Source organism: Branchiostoma lanceolatum, chromosome 17 (assembly GCF_035083965.1).
Source record: "Branchiostoma lanceolatum isolate klBraLanc5 chromosome 17, klBraLanc5.hap2, whole genome shotgun sequence".
Taxonomy (NCBI): Eukaryota; Metazoa; Chordata; class Leptocardii; order Amphioxiformes; family Branchiostomatidae; genus Branchiostoma; species Branchiostoma lanceolatum.
The window spans coordinates 403,137-423,615 of record NC_089738.1 but is presented as its reverse complement, the minus strand read 5'-3'; the positions used below and the strand labels follow the sequence as shown (position 1 = coordinate 423,615).

Genomic DNA, 20,479 nt, shown 5'->3' with positions numbered 1-20,479 from the left:
CAATCCGTCAACCCCTTCTTGAATTATTCGATTCCCATTCAAAGTTTGGAACGAAATCGGCTCCTGCAGTTCCAAACTAGGATCCCCAAACCTAGACTCTCCCTCCCGAGAGCTATCTACCAATCAAAAGTCATGACCAGACCATGTCCAAAACACGAGATATCAAACCGGAAGTTCCGCTGCAGTACCACCGCAAGCCGTTAGGGGGCCCAAAATCTAATTATTTCTACCCACGTACCCACGTACCTTTATACTTCTTATTAGTACATAGTTATGGTACAAACTTAAGGGGGTATGTTATTAGGTTTTTACCATAACTATGTAGTTAAGTAGTATAAAGGTACATGCTAAGAAACATACTTAAAGCGCGTAAGACACTAAAATACAACATTTTCTATTAGGCCACAGCAAGAACATTTTATGGATGACATCAGCGCGTGCATTGATTTTCGCCTGATTTTGAAATAGAAAACAATACTTTTTTACCATTTGGCAATGGTCAATATGGGCCGAAAACGGGGCAACATGTTTTAAACGTTTGTCATTTCCATTGCAAAAACGCTCTAGATGCCATAAAAGGGCATTTGAACATGTAGGAATTGTGAAAATCGGTACAAATGTGTTGCACAATTATTTTGTGTATGCAAGCTGTAATAACATTGCTCCTCGTCACCAACTTACAGGACACAGTGCAGCCCTCGTACCAAACTTGAATTAGTCTGTAATTGCTGTGCCATTATTATCAACAAAGTGTAATCCGATGTGTTTTTCTTGAATGAAGTGAAGTACTAACAAATCCGATTACAGGGTCAGATGAAGTAACTAATGTTATGCGGTTTGAATAGACCATTGTCTAGCTGGTTGTCCGTTGAAGACAGAATAAATTTAAAAAGACGGGTCATTTCTGAGGCACAGAAATTTAGGCAGGACTTCAGTTGAGACGAAGTCAGCAGAGCCAGCATTATTTAGTCACAATCAGTCTGCCACATGACTAAGGAGACTCCAGTGCCCAGTGTATGGAAAACCTTGTCTCTGCGTTCATGATGTGCTGTACAAACCCGGATCTAAATTTATAATGAGTTAATGTTGACATCAGTGTTAGTTACTGTTTTATTGAATACAACCGGGATAAAAGACGTGTTGGTTGTAACGTTACGTCTTATTTCTTCAATTCTTCTTACATGCTTTATGGTATTCAAGTTTGAAAATGTGGATATCCGTGTGTTGTTATTTTTTCGCCCGCGCGCACTAATGAGTCTGTATAGGATGTCATCCATAAAATTTACTTGCTGTGGCCTTATCTGTAATAGGAATAGCATCATTTAATGAATGCATGAATAGAAATGTTTGATAAAACAAATACACGCCCTTCTGATGTACTCTAACATTGAACCACCAGAAACCATACTCCAGCTCTTGATTCTTATCTGATCTTCCTGTTATGTACAAGGGGGTTAATATTTTGAAAAATACCAAATATTTACATTTTCTTATTCAGATAGACCGTCTTTGTATTTGTAGGTGCGTATTTTAGCAAAAACTGCACTTTTGCGAAATAGTACCTCCCCCTGATACCCTCACACAATGTGCCACAGCAAGATGACAGTACAATTACATTAAGATTGATTAGGATATAATACCTCATGATTGTTAATTCACAGCACTAGATGAACTAGATCTAGTGTGCCTGTACAGATATGGTACAGAGCATGATAGGTGAATTATGTTGTAACTCATGTTGATTATGTCTCCTTGCAGTAGTACATCCCTGCTGAAGTCTGCTAGCCACAAGACTGTGGATTAGGGCAGCTCTATCCTGAAGATCTATTTTACTTCAAGGGTCAGTCTTCACTATATATATTTAACTAAAAGAGCCGTGAAACCTTGTGTGTAATGCTTGCCAAACAGTTGTATGTATCAAATGTGTGAAAAAATATCTTGCCACCTACATGTACATGTAGCTCAATTCTTTCGGGTCCATCTCTGTCTCTGAGCTCAATTCTTTCGGGTCCATCTCTGTCTTCCCTCTTTTTACGCTAAAAACAGGGAAGACAATTATACGCAAAATATGGTCGCCTCGCTACAAATTACGTGCAAAAGATGGCTTTCCCTATTGCGAATTGCGGGAAATCAAAATTGGCTGCTTACGGCTTACGGGAAGCTTAAGTTTCACATGGGCACATCAATTTCACACAAGGAAGCAGAACAGTTTCCGGGTTGTGTGTGCCGCAGGCTGCCAAAACTTACAGTCCTATGGCCGCACATGGGTTCGCCCTTTGATAGCCTCTGGCTAGTTGGGCAACCCTGGCATGTACATGCTGAACCAATAAATACATTAAAAAAATAAAATGCTGGGATTTCTATAGTTAAGGACATCGATGTGGATACCCTAGAGTGGCACGACAAATACGTTGAAGTTGAGGAAAAAAGTTACCGTTTTTTCAACATTTTGACGACCACTCTTAAATTGGGTCATACGGAACTGCAGCCGACTCACCCCGACAGGTAGCTGTAAAGGTCACGTGCATTTATACAAGAATGGGCAAACTTGAAAAGCTCATACATACGATCCGAAAGATCGATGTGCCCCCAAAACACATGGCATAAAGGATCTGAGACGGGACGAAGCATCCATTTTACATGCGCTGGAGATCCTGGGAAAGTAAAGGGACTATCCATTTCAATTGGGGCGTCTCGGAAGGGATTTGCCATCCATTTTACATAGACTATAGAGGCTGGATGAGAGGGACCATTCAAGGTCAGGTTAGAGGGAGAGGGAAATAAATTTCACGTCAGAGTGAGGATATGGGGAGAGGGAACATCCATTTAATTTCATGCCAGTTTTAGGTGGGGGGGGGGGGAAGCATCATTTTTTTCTCAAAATCAAATTGAAATATAAACTAAACACCTGTTTCTAAAACTGTTTATTTGATAGCAATTGTTGACAAAACAGAGGAATGCAAACTAGCAAGGATGTTTTATCAAAAGCACTGTCTGATTAAAACCTCCTTCAGTCCTTGGTATTAGTGTGCGATAGCGATAGCGGCAAAATTATGCGGCTTTGTCGCCAGATTCAACCCAGAGAGTGCGTTCTATGTGAGTTCGGTACTTTTGCGCCATCGAGGATTGTGGCGGTAACGTTATCCTCAAGAGTTTTTTTTTTCCCATTTCCCCTTTATCACAGAGATTTTTAGCGAGAGAAAATGAGTCAAAACACGAAGGTGCGCATGCTCATCCGTTTCCTTAGTCCTTACATGATCTACATAATTCATTTCATTGACACATCCGACTTATAATTCCTGTTGTTCAAATCAAGTACACATGAGCCATTGAACCTTGACCTTTCAATACCGTCAACCTAACGTTACATGCCAAATATCATCACAATCCATCTATTCTCATTATATATTCATACTTATACACCTGATATTATTATATTCATACTTATGCTGACCACAAATACATGTACTGTATCCGGGAACACAAGCAAAACAATACCTCCATTTTTTCATGGAGGTTCTTCGGACTGCTTGCTGAACTTTTCTATGATAATGTGCGTGTCGTTGTTGCTCTACTGAGTTTATATACCTCGACGTTTATACGAATGACGTCATAGGCAGATGCACTTTGTGTCTAGGTGTTCCTTTCGAAAATAGCTGATAATATCGAAGCACACGTTGAAAGCAACAGTCTTCACATATTTTCGAAATATGTATGATAATAGAATTTGATAAAGTGTATGTTTTTATAATCAGATAGTCTAATGTAAAAGAAATCTAAAATTTTAAGAAGAATTTGTACCCCTCGTGTGAGAAAAGGTTTCGCCCACCACGCCTTCGATGTCAAACTGCTCAAATACTATCACTCCGCGTCCAGTTGAGGAACTATTCCTTTTAGTTGGTAGTTGTTTGTATACGGTGCTTAGATATTACAAAATGATTACATGTGATTCATTCAAGCCGTAATTGTAACCTACATTGCATCTACTTCACAGAATTTAAGTGTGATAAATGTAGAACTACTTTCTGATGGCGGATGGATTTCAATGCGCGCCACACCCTGTACCAAGCCAAAATGGCTGCTATGGTGGAAACTAAGATTTGGTACTGCTGAAAAACTGTATTTACAGCACTGCTCGTCTTCACTACGCTGTCTACAAGAATGGATAACACAAGAAACTATTTCTAGAGTGTCCATAGATATATACAGTGGTTCAAGGTTGCCAGTTTTTACTTCAGTGCGAAGCTTTTGGGTGAAAGCCGCTCGGAAGTTGACGAGTGGACAGACGACTTCGACTGTGGAGTGTTTTTTGTGAAGATTGATTTGGTCGCAACGAAGGAAAAGAAAGATTGAACTTCAAGATGATGATGGAACATCTGCCGAACCAGGTGAGTCTGTGGTTGTAGATTCTACTGGTCAGGAACCAGGTTGGCATATCTTGGTTGTTGTGTGTATTTTGTACATAAAAATACATTCGGAATCTGCAAACACAGTTTTTGACTACTATTACTAAGACCAAGCCACTTACTAAGTTACTCCAGTAACCATCGAAACAACTTTAGCAAAATACCATTTCAGAAAAACGTACAATTGTTGTGATCGCTGCAGCTGTTTATTTTGTCTTCCGATGTGTATTCTGGTAAGAATTGAAAAAAAATCATGATCTATGAATATCAAAATTATCTAGGTCACCAAATAATAATTTGCAAGGATTTAGTCAAGACAGTAACGGTTAATTTGTCAACCTTGTGTATCTGAGTGTATATGTCATACTTGTTAGGATGTGTCTGTGTAGTACAGTACAAGTATACTGCTTCCCTTCATGCTGTAACACACCAGGTTTGTACTGAACAGAACAAGCTGCATATCGATCCGGACAGATTCATTTGATCCACTCTCTCCTTTCCATAAGCGTGGTGGGTTCTTGAAGTATGACTCTCCTCAAAGTCAAACGCTGGACCTCCATTTAACGTCCTATCGGAGGGATGTTCCTAACTGATGCTAGCTATTCTATAGTATTCACCTGAGCTAAGTGAGGAAACTGGTTTAAACTAAAGTGCCATTCTTTAGGGAAATGTTAGTGTTTTAGGGAATCAAACTCAGTATCTTTGGGTCCTGAGTCAAAATAACCCTAACCACAGGGCCACCATGACACCTGCAAGTTGCTGTCGTACAGTCCTATATTTTGCTCCAGGTACTAGTACTATGATCTCAGTATCAGCCTCACATGTTGCCTCTGCTCAATTTACTTGCATCATTATAAATTATGATTTATCATGGCAAATGCACAAGAAGTAAATAGGAACAGAAGCCATACTTTGATTGTGGAAAAAAGATTTCCTAATAGTCTGATGGAGTCTCAAATATTTGCAGTTAAAGCTATTGGTATCAGGATGTTATAATTTAAACAATACCTTTCATTATCAGAAATTATATCAAGATATTTTGTCATGATGTATATTTCTTTCATATGTTGTAAAATATGAACACATGTAGCAGTGGATATGTGTGTAATTTTGTATTTTGTTTATGTTGTTCCTCCAGGCTGTGATAATGTTAGATACAGATGTTACGAACTGGTCTGCAATTCATGATATGACAAAGGCTTTTGTTCTACATGTTAGTTGTAGCACACACGGTTTCCATATCAGGGCTCCAAATTCATTGTTGGGAATCGGTGCACTGGTGCACCCAACCTAAAAATTTAGGTGCCCAGAAAGAATTTTGTATGCGCAATATAGAATTAAGTTCAGTAAAACCAATTTACAAACCCTTCTGCCTCTTAAAAACTTAAGTCTTACTCTAAAATTCTTACACCAACTTCAAAATCTTAAACAAGTAATACATCAAGGTACAACAAATTAAATTTCACGAATATTTTATAGAAGAACTTTATTGCACGACAATTGTACATGGTACAAGGTATGGCAAGAATTTGTTAATATAACACAAAGTGGAAGTATAGAATAAGACTTAACATCATAATTACTAATACAATAGTATAGAATAATTACTAATACAGTACAATAAGGGCTAGCATACTTATTATATAGTGCTGTGTACCTAGACTCATATCATATTCAGGTTCAGGTCAGGATTCAAGTCTTAAAAGCTCAGTACTAGTAATATACACAAAACAGCGATGTTTTTGTCTTTATATATTATAACACAAATTTCACAATCTATGGAAGATTTTAGATTGTTTAGAACAAAATGGAGAATATACACGAGAGATTTTTTTTGTAAGCCCAAACTTGGATCCCGACGTTTAGTTTTTTTTTTTACTTATACATAGTTAGACCTAAATATTTTTGGCCAGTTGAGGTCCAGGGTTTAGGTGCGCAGCACTAACTCTGTATACTACATCATGTAAGTGTACAATTGTCAATAGTACCTTTACTCAATAGCTAACAAGTACAAAAATATAAAGGTGCACTATAGTATAGCTAGTGTGCCTACAGTCAAAAAAAATTAGGTGCACAAAGGTGCAAGGATTTGGGCTAGGGAGCTCACACACACATACAATTTCACCCTCGTATTTTTTCAAATGTGCATGCTTGCATATGTGAGAGATACCCACTGACCAGTGTATTTTTGTCTGTGGGACAGGAAGGTTTATACAGCAGTATGGGTAGTGGGGTGAAGTCTGTATTGTACCATCCCTGGCCGCCTTACTTTGCGTGTATAGAACTCCAACCTCTGCTACAAGACAGAAGAGCAATATTGCTGCATCTGCAACATCATGATAACATAAAAATGTCTTACTTGATGTTTTCCACAGAACACCCAGGCAGACCCTGAGGTTCTCTTCACCAAGCTGGAGCGGATTGGGAAGGGTTCGTTCGGAGAGGTGTTTAAGGGCATCGACAACAGGACCAAGGAGGTGGTGGCTATCAAGATCATCGACCTGGAGGAGGCTGAAGATGAGATCGAGGACATTCAGCAGGAGATCACAGTTCTTAGTCAATGTGACAGTCCTTATGTTACCAAGTACTTTGGATCTTTTCTCAAGGTGACTTAATCTTATTTATCATTCATGATAGTTCCCAGTCACAGTGACTCACACTCTGGAAAATTGTATTCTTCACCTTTCTGCCAAATTTCTATTGACCTAAAAAGAAAGGTTAGCTCAAGAAAGCCATTTTTGTAATACTGACTGTAGCACAATAACTAGTAATGACATCAAATAGATTTGCATGAATTATTATCTGACATTAAATTAAGGTACTTGTCTTAAAAGATTAGGCCCACTATACATTGAGCCTTTCGCGACAGCGGTACTGGCGACAGCGGGAACCCCAAATAAAGAGAATTCCCGCTGGCGTAGTCTCACTGTCTTCAAATTTTCTCCCGACAACTCTTAAGTGGTCGCCCGACAACTCAGCAGGAGTCCATGACAACTTCAAAGTCCATATAAAGAGAACACGTCGGGCTCGCGACAGCGCAAGGTCAGGGTTTCGGTGATTAGCATATGGACGGGCTAATTGAAATGAGCCTCTCGTCATTCTGAACCACTTGCATCACACAGTCTGCCCTGGACAAATTTCTGCCAAAAGGTCGCCGGTACCCTTACAAGTTACATAACGCCAGATCGCCCGTGGCCACCCCGTGCCAAAGCAATGGCAGCGGGGAGGTAAGCAGGGTGGATCTAGCTGGGCGACGTCTCAACAACATCTCCTGGTATCTCAGCCGTCTCCTCTGCACTAGCCTTGCTCGTTGTCTCATGTTGGATAAGACACGAATGATATACATAAAGAAAAACACCTGAAACATTTTGATTCCGCGCGTCATGTCAAAGGTCACAATAGGTCAGGTTAGGTCACTACTGCAATCTAAGCGCTGCAAGTGTCCTGCCAGATTTCCGGGCGTTGTGTCTGAAGACCTCCCGACAGTGGGAAATATAGCCGCTGTCGCAAACAGCTGGGTGTTAATTGGGCCTTCGAGTCCAATTGTGCATCAAACTTGTATTTTCAAGACAGTCAAAAAGACTGTAATATGTTCTTGTCTGATGTTGTGATCTTTATTTACCTAGGGCACCAAACTATGGATTATAATGGAGTATCTGGGTGGAGGTTCAGCGTTAGACTTGGTAAGTGATGACAAATTATTTCCTTATATTGTATGAAAACTAGACTTATGTGTTCCTGCTGATTTTGTGCATTTGTGAATGAAATTTTTATGTCTTTGACTGTTTCACAGTGTTTAGCTATAGTTAGCTGGCCTCTCACTGGACTGCACCAACCTGCACAGATTGGTGCCAATTGATGCAATTTGTCGCCTGAATTTTTTAACCTTTGAAAGATTCGCAGAATGGCACAAAGCAGCACAATTTACATGTGCCTACCAATGTTGTGCCAAGTATCATAATCAAAAGTCCTTTCATCACTGCAAATCACTTTTTGATGCATTTCTAATCATTGAACAGTTTTTTCTGACTCAGTGGCGTTACAATGATTTCCAATATATCCAGCTTATCTGGACTTCATTCATAAATGTGTCGCACATCAGTGAGACAGTAAGGGATGATTGGTTCAGTTTCCTAGTGCTATTTGGCACAGTCCAGTGAGATACCCGCTGTCTGTAGGACTGAAAAAAACCTTCAAGCATTATGGATTAAGGATGGACTCAGCAATTTCTGATTATGTCTTTTGGACTGGAGGGGCAACAAAGCAGTTTGGGTGAGGGGCTGAAGTCTGCCATCTGTGATTGCCTAATGTTCATGTGATAAACAATTCTCATGTGCCCGATGTGTTCCCAGATGAAGGCCGGCACGTTTGAAGAACACTTCATCGCAACTATTCTACGGGAGATCCTGAAGGGCCTGGACTACCTCCACTCGGAGGGGAAACTCCACAGAGATATCAAAGGTGGGCAGGGTAGCATCAGGACTACTTCTGGAGACCGGTGTGGGTACGGCCGGGAATTCTGAGCTAGTAGGAGAATTCAGGGTGTCATAGACTCGACTCACACTGCTCCGCCCCATGTTGTAAAAAAAGTCATGACCCGTATTGACGCATCTCGAATCTTTGTTTTACAGTCCACTTGTAGACCTCATCATTCAAACCCTTAGTAATCTTGGTGTATGCTTCCTTTTTTCAGAAAGTTTCCATCTTACTTTTTATCCTATAATTGTTCCACTGCCCGATCAAACAGTGAGTTTCCTCGCTGCTCCAGTTTGAGCTGTTACGTTCAGCCATGTCTGGGGAACACGCTCGGAAGATTAATCAGCACACAAAAGCAAAAATACAGGGCAATTACCGGTAAACAAGTCTGACAGAAGAACTCAGGTGTATGCTGTGCGTTCCGAAGCGCGGGAGAATTCAATTTGAATATGACCCCTGACGTCCTGCAAGCGGAAAGCCGGGGCCACGACACCTGCATTTTCGCTTGTCAGGTTTGGAGCGCCAAAGACCTCCCGCAAGGCGGTCGCACGTTACCTCCAAGGTGAACATACGGCCAAATCGCACGGACCGTAAAAATGCCAAATTTGGGCAAGGTTTGGGCAAGTTGCCTTGTTGACCAAATTTGGGCATGGTTTGGGCAAGATCCATTGTTGCCTTGTCGCCTCGGTTAATCTCCAAGCGCCAAAACAAAAAAAATGAGTAAAAATTCTGTGTTCCAGCTGCCAACGTGTTACTGTCGGAGAACGGAGACGTGAAGCTGGCAGATTTTGGCGTGGCAGGACAGCTGACCGACACACAGATCAAGAGGAACACGTTTGTGGGCACTCCGTTCTGGATGGCACCAGAGGTCATCAAACAGTCGGCGTACGACTCAAAGGTAGGACAATAAGGACATCAATATCAATGCTGTACAGCACTGTCACAGGATGTAACATAACGATACATCTGTACATGTGGGACTCCAGGCAGTCATCATCAGCTTGAGTGTTTATCAATGTATGAGAAGGGATTTATGTATTTTTGATTAGGCCACAGCAAGTAAATTTTATGGATGACATCCTGCACGAAAAAAAAAAAGCTGGGCCAAAAAAAAAGATTCCTATAAAGTATTTTCAAATTTTAAGATCATAATTCTTGTTTAACAAAATTGAGGCGACGAAATATGATATCATGACCAACAGGTCTTTTAGTCCTGTATTCATTCATATATAATATAAAACCTCCTTGATTCAACAGTAAACATGTCCTTGTAGATGTGTATACATCTCAATAGACTAACAAATGCAGAAAAGAGCTTGTTGTACCATCATCTGAAGCAACTACACGATGGAACACCTTGTGTATACAGCTCAATTAACTATAAGTATAACAGCTCAATTAACTAAAACAAATGCAGAAAACAGCTTGTTATTATACCATCATGGGCAGGAACTACACGAGGTATTCATATGCAAAGAAACACCTTAGTCTGTCAACGTTTACGACATTTGCCAATTTTTGGCATGTTGACCACTGTCGGAGGGCAATTAAATTTCTGGTTTTTATTTCGAAATCAGGTGAAAACTAATGAGCGCGCTGATGTCATCCATAAAAATTGCTTGCTGTGGCCTTAAATTCATGTATTTTAGTTTGAAAAAAGCTTGTTTCCACAGTGTTTAGTCAGTGTTTTACTGCAAGAAGGTTTAGTCTGATTCTTAACCATGGTGATATAGGTTCCCTTAGGCCCCCTTTGACCTGGGTATTTGCAAAAAAATTTTACTTATGGCAGACAAAACTTTAATAACTTGCATTATAGGTAAGAAGATGAATATTTCACACCCTAGCCATTGATGTGTTTGAAAACGTTGCACTTGCCTTTCCAGGCGGACATCTGGAGTCTGGGCATCACAGCAATAGAACTGGCCAAGGGAGAACCTCCCAACTCTGACCTGCACCCCATGAGGGTCCTGTTCCTCATCCCCAAGAACAACCCTCCCCAGCTAGAGGGGAGCTACAGCAAATCATTCAAGGACTTTGTGGAGTCCTGCCTGAACAAAGACCCCAAGTTTGTAAGTTTGTTTTTGGCATTGCCTCAGGGAATGAGGCATTTCTAATGTTGTGGTAAGGCATGCTGCAAGGTTCTTAAGTTCAACAATTTTGCACAGGTAGATGATTATGGTATGTTGTTATCAAGATGACTTGTTCTATTGTCATTGATATCCTGAGAGGTTGACAAAACAGTACTGTACGTGGGGAGACAAATCAAACAGCCATTCCTTTTACAGAGCACAATTAACCTTATTTTCAAACTGACATTAAAGTTAAAAAGTATGATGTTTACAATGTAGCAATTTGTTGGGCTCTTCCTTTTCAGTATTGTGGTCATCTTGGCCTTTACACTGTATATACTGCATCGCCCTCATTTAAAGGGCTCAATGTTTATACAGTATTATTTGTACTTTTCCAAAACAGAGACCTACAGCAAAAGAACTGCTAAAGCACAAGTTCATCCGCACAGCAAAAAAGACGTCCTTCCTGGTGGAGTTGATAGAGAAGTTCAAGAGATGGAAGGCAGAAGGCCACGGGGACAGTGATTCTAACAGTGATGACGAGTCAATGTACGTCCTTTAATTTCCACATGTCTACTCTGCTTAAACAGCACATCCCCAGTCAACTTTTCTCTTCAGCTCTTACTTTTCTTGGCTTTGCTGCATTCCCTTGTTTCTTTCATCCTTTCTTCTTTCTTCATCTGTTTTGTAGTTGTAATCCTCAGGGGTGCCTGAACATTTGCACAAACTTTATGAAAAAGTATGAAGCACTATGCAAAAACAAACAAATCTCATGGAAAACGCAGTCATTTTGTGCAAACCAGCCAGCTGCTGCCTGGGTCATGTTAAAAAGCAGGATATTCAAGATGGCAGCATTGAGCTGCAAGGAGGGAAGAAGAAGGTGTGACGTGAAGAAACATACCTTCTCCCAATGCCAGTTTGCATAAATAGATTATGTTTTCCGTAATGAGATAAGTCACTGTGTGCCTTTGCATGGTGATTCCTGTGTTTTTCATCAGATTTGTACGTTTTCGTATGATTTGAGCATGCATGTCATAAAATTCGTGCAAATTCCTTCAAATTTGCGTGAATGTGTACCTATAGGCACCCCTGACCCTTGTTACTGATCTCCATCTGTTCCTGCCGTCTCTCCCACAGTGCATACATGTCTGTGGCTAACACCCTCCCTTCCAGCCCGGGATGTCTCAACCCCCTCGCAAAAAGTCTCTGGAATATTTTCAAGTCCACAGAAAATGTCTCGGCCACAAAGTCTCCCCTGCAGGAGGTTTACCAGACCTCCCCCACCCTTCCTGACCGCTGTGCGCCCGATTCTTCTCTATCTCTGCCAGAAAAGTGTAGTATCAGCTGTCTGGTTTGTCTTGTGTGCTGCCTGCAGAACCAAACCTCTTGTCTTGCCTGGCAGAAGTTGTAAAGATATTACTGGAGGATGAGTGAATATGCTTCTCCCTCAAGGGAGTGGCGCATTGTTTTCAGCTTGTCTGTGCGTCCACATTAACATAATTCATGCATTATTTAAGCATCCAAAATTAACCTGAACATTCCATTAAAGACCATGAAATTGAGTTTGTATTAGGTATTACTAAGTAAACAGCATTTTGCATGCAATGTATTGATGTAAGTTAACTGTTGAGAAGATGCAAGATGTGAAGCACACAAGGAGTAACATGGGGAATTTTGAAACAAAGGAAAGTAGTTGAAAGAAATCACATGCATTGTTGTTAAAGACAACTGAATTTCTTACAAAATATGTATTCGGGCCAGTAGTAGATTATACTACATGTATTAGATACTTCTATTAGGTAGTTAAACATCCAACAATAGTTAATACAGTAGAATCCGCTTAACTGCACCACCCATTTGTCAGCGTTTTTGGTGCAATTATCCGGCTGGTGCAATTATGCGAAATGCCCATCTGGGTCGCACCACCATAGGCCAGGGGGTGTATTGTTAGTCAGAAACACTAGCACAAAGAAAACAGACGAAATCATTCAGTTATTAACTTTATTTATTGATCCTTTGCTGAAAATCAAGAAATGACTACGAACCTGTTTTGATTTTGCATTTTTTGCATTTTTTCCATGCGATCTACCGCATTACAACACACGTAATATTATACAGGGGAGGCATTCTGAAACATCGTCATGCCACTCATGGGATAACAGTTTCTGTGTTACATTACATAGAGTGCAGTTGTCGATTTACGTAAATCGTGTACCACCATGAAAGTACGAATTGAAACTAAAACTTGGTTAGTGACAGGTGACCCGCCCGGGACCTCCCATACGATTCCTATCAACGTAACTGTCAATGGAGACCGCCTTCTTTTGTTACTCAAAACAGTTTTAAGCATATTGGCGGTATTGCGCTTTTACACCGGCAGGTATCGGCTCATTTGTACCGCGTTTGCCGATTTTAGCGCACCTTTTCAGTTAACTTGTCGAGGATTTTTGAAAAAAATTGGTGCAGTTATCCGGCATTGGTGACCATGCGCGGTGCAGATATGCGGAGTCACTAACAATGCAGTGAATGGGAACCGGTTTTGGATATTGGGATTCGGTGCAATTAAATGGAAGGTGCGTTTATCCGAGGTGCAATTAAGTGGCTTCGTCTGTACTGCTGTTTTTCCTATTCTGCAAGTGAAAGTACAGATCATATCTTCCTTCATCTCTCTTGTGGTGCACTCTTCCTTGGGGCCTCCCTCCCACTGAGACACTACTACTACATGTACATGTAGATGTTGGATGCACATGTGTAAATCGCTGAGTCAGATCACTACATCTGCTTGGAGATTACACCTGGTTTGCTGACTTGCCAGATGCAGGTTTGTGAAGTGATTGTAGAATCTGAAGTACTTTAAGAGTTTTCACCTTCTTGTGTACTACAGAGGAGATGACGATGAAGATAACGAGAACAATGACCCCAACTGGGACTTTGGCACGGTGAAGAGCAGGCCAGGATCAGTGAAAAACACCCAACAGAACGGAGAAACCAACTCTGAGGCTGTCAGGACAGAGGTACACACCAGTCTGCATGTACATGTCATCAGTTGTCAGGTTTGCTGGTTGTTACGGCTGCTTAGGCCTGGGGAAAAATGTGTTTCTCTTTAGTTTGTAGATTTGGGCTGCAGTGATCCAAGAAATACATTTTGTCAAATGATTAACCATCAGGCACTAGTATTTTTGAGGTCATTGTGATTTATACAGATATACATTCTACATTCTACAGGCACATTTATATTGATAAACTGAACAAAAAAGCACAATGTTTACTAGTACACATTCTTACTTCAACTGTTCAAAGCCCTCATCTATTAACAACTTGTAAAATAGATCTAGAGGAGCTATTGTCTATTTTACTTCAACCTTGTCTTGACTTTGTCTAATTTGTTATCCCATTGGACTATCTAAAATTGTCTTCTCCTCATTTGCATATCAATTCATAGTTTGTGGTTAAAACCGGCTGTTCGACAATCCTGCTCAGAGTCACTGACGAGAAGTAATGGATGCTACTTGAAACTTTTGGCCTTTCCAAAATCATATCCAGTTGCTTGAGTAACTGTTTTGGGTATAGAATATATTTGAAATATCATGATCAGATGGAAAATTTAATGACCATTGACAGTCTTTAAGATTTAGATGCGCAGGAAAAACATTGAGTGCACAGCAAAACCTAATTACAAACCTGTCTTCAGAGCTTGAATCTAGTACATGTACTAACTTTCTAAAGTACTAGTACTGGAATAATGTATGGTTTTCCTGTTAATGAGAAATGTCAGCAATATGCTGCATACTACTGTAACATACCTCCTCTACCTACATGGGCTACACAAATATTTAGGTGCACCTTAGTGAACCCACAGTCAAACATTAGATGCACAGCTCCAATTTTGGGCGCACACAGGTGCACATGCACCCAGTAGTTTGAGCCCTGCCATAACGTTACATCAGGTTACAGGTGCAGAGCAATGCCACTAAGTAACCCATGGTTTTCAATAATGACAGGTACATGAGCAATTTACAGAATATTTATTTGAACTTTAAGTATCTCATGCAAAGAATCTTAAGCTTATGAAGGATCTCCAAAGATGGTGCAGTATTTGTTGACTTTGTTGACAGCAGTTGTTTTGTGTGTTCCTTCAGACGACGTCTCCTGCCACCCGAGTGCCCAAGTCTAGAAGTCTTCACGACTTGATAGTGCCTTTATTAACTCAGGTAGGTGTACATGTAGGTTTGCAACCGTTTTATCAGACCAAGTCAGTCAAGTAGTTACTTCTCGCCCAGTTTCTCCCCAATAGAATAGCGTGTGTTGATGTGTGTTGTTCCTGAATCTGGCAGGTTTTATCAGTGTAACGCATGTACTGTATAGATATGTTGATGATGAGTTGACAGTTGTAATTCAGGGTAAAGCAGCATAGTTTTCCAGGGATTTTGCCTGTATATTGCATAATGCAAAGTTGGTAGACTTGGTGAGATATTCTTGCTGATGACATTTCCTCTGCCTCGACAGATAAAAGATAAACATCGTCAGAACGGCGAGGGAATATTGGCAATTGATGACCTCAGGGAGGCATTTGCTTTGGCAGAGGAATCATGCCCGGGCATCACGGACATCCTGGTAGACAACGTTGTACAGAGAGTAAGACGGTAAGTGGTGGTCTCTATGAACACAATGGTTTTCTTCAACTGTTGGTGCTAAAAATATAATCGTTTGGGGGTTGAATCATATCCTGAAAGCAGGGATGCTGAGAACCAAACAAGATATTAGATTTATGTGGCTTTTCATCTGTACTCAGCTGTCTACTAGGGGTGGATACCGGATCGACTTGATCAGGTTCGAGTCCAGGTTCAGGTCCAGAGGTTTCGGTTCAGGTCCGGACCTGAACCACCCCCTGATCCTGTCTAGTTGATATATTAGCATACTTACGTAATATCAAGCCAGTACGTATGTGAATATTGCACTTATTTTCAAATTTCAATGCTCTTTTTGTCAGTGACTAACAAGCAGAGTGACTTAGAACACTTTTTATTTCATCAAAACATAATAACGAAGTTGCCTTAGATAAAATCTCCAGAGTCCGAAATAAATTCAATAGAACTAATGAACAAAACAGATCTTGATACATCAGGGCTCCAGACTAACTTTTAGACCTAGGAGCACTGTGCAAAAACCTAGGAGCACCACTAGAAAAAGTTGGAAGAACAAGCAAAAGTCTTGGCCATACCAAGTAATACTCCTATTTATCAATGTTAACAACTGGCAATTAAGTATTTGAATAGATCATAAAAGATAAAAGCCTACATTGATGGTGCAGAAAAATTGGCAGTTCAATTCATTCAATAGCTTCCTTCATACTAAATGATACTAGTATGAGGGATTTTAAGAAAAATTGGGCATAGGATCCCCGGCTGGCCCCTATCCGGGGGCCACGGTGCCTCAAGTTCAACAAGTTGAAAAATACACAATGGTATTTTTTACTTGGAACAAGGCCTTTCATTCTGCTGCAGTACAAACATCATGGCCGTCCGGAAACGCAAGCACATGGCTAGCGCTCACTGTCTTCATCGGCAAATTTCTGGTTTTTGAAACATTTTACAAATCAAACAAATACATTGCAAAAGAGAGAAACTTATATCCTTTATTTCTATGGGAAGCTTTGCCACTAGGAACAGATAGTTTTTGTACTGCGGGCGTGGAAACATGATACAAAAATTACCGACAATATTCGCAGTAGCGTTGGAATACCTAAATATTTTCGGCTCACCGCTTAGTTCTGCAGCCATTATCCTGGCGCAGGTCTTAATTTTTGATTGTCGCACCGTGCGACCGTGATTTTAAATCTGTCGCATTCTCAAAAAACTGGTCGCATATGCGACTAATCCAGTCGCACATGAGCGCTGTAGTTTGATTCGATGTCATTATTCCCCTTCTGTGGAGTACCGAGGAGATGTCTAACTATTCTAATATTTCTACTTTGTTCCAACTTCCGGGTCCAAAGAACCGGTTAACGACTTTCAGTTTTTTGGACCCAGTTCTTGCATGTTTTTCCGGTCCAAACCGTTCCGGCCGAACCGGTATCCACCCCTACTGTCTACTTTATGCTTTAAGTACGTATATGTCTCAACACCCGTTGATGGTGTCACCTTAGATTAGAATGAGATTTTCATTTTTATGTTTATGTTTAACAGTAGGGAAACATAATTGTTTTTGCTCGGTTTCTTCTTTCCAAGCAAATAAGGTCAATGACCTTGTCCAGACAGCTGTGACCATGGTTACTGGAGGTGTAGCAGACACCCTGTAGTGTTTGACTATGTACAATGTAATGTAGCAAGTGGCAGGACAGAGTCGGAGGGGCTGGTCACCATATAAATGAATGACTAAGAATAAAGCAGTAGTTTGTTAGGCTAGACAATGTGAAGGTAAACATTATGTATTTGCTTGCAAATGTTACCTTTGTAGTTCTCAACTTTGCTCTAATTGTACCTTGCTGACTCTGTCCCCACAGGTACAGTGTATCACACAGCACCTCTGCATCTTCTCGTCATTAGGACTGACACAAGCTTGCCGTCACCCAACCTTTCACCCTCACCAAACAGCAAGGACACCACCTCCATCCAGACATCCCTGCCAAGAAGAATTACTAAGAAGCAGTCTTCTAACACCCCTTATGTAATATATATATACATAAATCTATCTATCTATCTATATATGTATGCAAGTGACAAATTTATCTGTCAGAGTAATATGGCACTTCCAACATCAATTTTTGAGGAGTTGGCTAGAAAATACTGTTACATCTTTGTTGTTTCTACTACAGGCAAACCCACTGTCAATAGTGTTTTTGGTTAACCTATATGTCATGCTTTTGTAGAAGTTTGATATAGTCAGGTCACCACTGTGTCTAATTGAAGTAGACAAAGTCGTGGGCCTGTCTTAATTTGTTGAAAGATTATCACAAGTATCCAAAACTGTCCCATCCAAATTCATGGTTCTATGATTTTGTTGGACGCATGTCATCAGTTATTCAGACAGGTTTTTAAATGCAAAAGATTTTTTTTTGATTCCAAGTTAGGTTTTACAGTGTTAAGATATCCAAGAAGAAGATATTACAATGTTCCACAGCAATTCCAGCATGACATAGGCCCCCGTTTTATCACTCACTCATCTGTAAATGACCACAAATATTACTAAAAGAGTAGGAAAGAAAATTTGGATAAGGGAAGAGTAACCTGTGTGTATTTAATTGAGGAAACATTGGTGTTTGTAGGTGGAATGTTAATCTTTCAACTAGGCAGAGAGAAGGCTGTACATTTCTTGACATTTTTTTCCTCTGCTGTTTTTATGTCAGTGATAGCATAGTATACTCAGAAAGTTATCATTTTTACTTTTTCGTTTCTCTACCTGTTGTATAACCCACATAGTTACCTATGCAACTGTCCAGGTGACCCCAAATGGCCTGTGTGCCCAGAGGAACTGTTGGTAACATTAAACAGTTCAGACTTGTGCCACATTACAATATTACATGGTTACTTGTTTCTTCCAAAACTGATATTTCAGACCACATCATTTGTACATTATTGTAAGTGGAGACTCAAGTATTGAGCAGTATTAATTTGTTTTGGCTTGTATATTTGCCATGGACCTCACTTTGCAAAGATGCAGTAATACAGGAGTAGGTGGAGGGGAGCTATAGAAATATTTGTAAGGCCTAATAATTTTGTGGTAAATACTGACAATGATGATAATGTTCCATAGGTGATCAGAGATTTCATGCTGAAAATAGGATTTTGGGAATAACACATACGTATGATATACGTATCGCAGAAATGATTCTTCAGAACTGCAGTGGACTTCTCTAGAGTAGAGATGGTTTTTATTTGCTTCCACTTCATTAGATGTTCTGTTCTTAAACAAGGTCTTTTAGATGGAATAGATGGTAAAATACAAAGCCAGAATTATGGGCAAAATAATTTGTGTCATCTTTGATGTGATGTATTACATTGATGCAATAAATCACCAAAGAAACAGCAAGTAAGCATCTTCATCAGTATTGTCTACTGCACATATACTGCACCATCACTGGTGGTGTTTCTCACCGATGACACCAAAGTACAACATTTTTGCTGATTATATTCAATGATAAACTTATACATCTATACTACATATTTTGGTGTTATTCAACACCAAACTATCCAAGATCATTATACTCCCAGCTCTTTATTTATGCCACTAGGTAATGGAATTCAATGTTGATTATTATTTTGATGACATCAGATTGAACACGGCAGCCGATTCGGAGCCTGACAACACAGCTTGCTAAAAACATACTTTAGGGAAGCAAGAAAGGCAAATATTGTAATGTCTTGCAAATTTATGTGATCACGATGAATTAGCACTGTTTGCTTCTCAACTCCTTTTTTGCAAGCCTTGATGTCTGGTGCTAAACCGGCTGCCGTGTTCAATGTTATGTCATCGAAGTAATAATCACCATTCAATTACATTGCCTGGCGACTGGAATCAAGAGCTGGAAATATCATTTTGATGTTCAATAACATCATTAAGTTGTGTATTTGAATGATACTATTATCACATTGATTAGTAATATGTATTTTGGTGTCATAAACACATTGGGTTTCTTTACGAGTAATAAATTGTATGCACATTTATAGTTTTGTTTACCATTTACTAACCACTAAGCACACACAGGCTACCATATCATAGCTTCATTGCAGTATCCTTGAAAATCTTTCTCTTCCTCGGAAATTGGACAACCCGCTAGCCCTCTTTTCTTTGCATGTTCCAAAACATTTTTTACCGCTTCAATTCTTTACATACTAGCACTTTATGGTATTCAAGTTTGAAAATGTAGGTATCTTGTTTTTTTTCTGCCCGCGCGCACTAAATTTGGAGTCTGCAGAGGATGTCATCCATAAACTTTACTTGCTGTGGCCAGTATTAAACTAGACGTTTCAGGGTATCATATATACATGTATGTAATTGATTCCTATGCAGTATTTTAATTCACCATCAACTGTTGTTGGTAAATCATTCCCGAAGCATAATTTCATTTACTTATTCGTATCACATTATTCTTTATCATTAACCCCACCAGCGGCATGGTGTGAAGCACAAGACCTCAGGTTGGCGCTTTGGAACGTACTAACAGAAAAGACAGGTGGAGCTTCTTGAAACATTCAGTTTTCAAAGTTATGGACGATAACGTTAATGAAATAATGATTTTTCATATATTGCAATACTCAATAAAGATTCGGATGCTTAAACTGCGTAGTTCGTTTTTATGGTGACATGACTTATACTTATTGAATGTCAATAAACCCCTTTAAAATATTGGCTCTCCTACTGTGACCTTTCACCTTCAAGTAGATATTGAGTAGAAAGTTGTAACGTTTTATGACTGCGGGGCTTCATTGCCACTCACTTTACCCAATGTGCTGTCAGTAGCATTTGGATTTATCTACTCTCTGCAAATGTTGGGGCTAATATAGTAGCCGCCATACAAGCCCACTAGTC

The 20,479-nt window shown here is 40.0% G+C and overlaps 1 protein-coding gene across 2 annotated transcripts; it reads left to right on the top strand.

Annotated features, from left to right (window-relative positions):
- The first annotated feature begins 3,944 nt into the window (after window positions 1-3,944).
- LOC136422842 (serine/threonine-protein kinase 25-like) lies at window positions 3,945-18,979 on the top strand. Of its 2 annotated transcripts, XM_066410746.1 has the most exons (11): window positions 3,980-4,388; window positions 6,782-7,012; window positions 8,033-8,089; window positions 8,759-8,867; window positions 9,623-9,780; window positions 10,766-10,951; window positions 11,355-11,500; window positions 13,836-13,965; window positions 15,091-15,162; window positions 15,458-15,594; window positions 17,454-18,979. In XM_066410746.1, the coding sequence occupies exons 1-11, from the start codon at window positions 4,362-4,364 to the stop codon at window positions 17,494-17,496; spliced, it is 1,296 nt and encodes a 431-aa protein (XP_066266843.1). In that variant the 5' UTR covers window positions 3,980-4,361; the 3' UTR covers window positions 17,497-18,979. The 2 variants fall into 2 exon arrangements, with proteins under 2 accessions (XP_066266844.1, XP_066266843.1); XM_066410747.1 differs by lacking the exons at window positions 13,836-13,965; window positions 15,091-15,162; window positions 15,458-15,594; window positions 17,454-18,979 and adding an exon at window positions 12,089-12,726 and having other exon boundaries at window positions 3,945-4,388.
- Window positions 18,980-20,479: the final 1,500 nt, after the last annotated feature.

Coding starts and splice junctions, on each gene's coding strand:
- LOC136422842 (XM_066410746.1), top strand. CDS start 4,362: ATGATGATGGAACATCTGCCGAACCAG. Junction 9,781..10,765: donor AGTCGGCGTACGACTCAAAG/GTAGGACAATAA, acceptor TTGCCTTTCCAG/GCGGACATCTGGAGTCTGGG. Junction 13,966..15,090: donor CTGAGGCTGTCAGGACAGAG/GTACACACCAGT, acceptor GTGTTCCTTCAG/ACGACGTCTCCTGCCACCCG.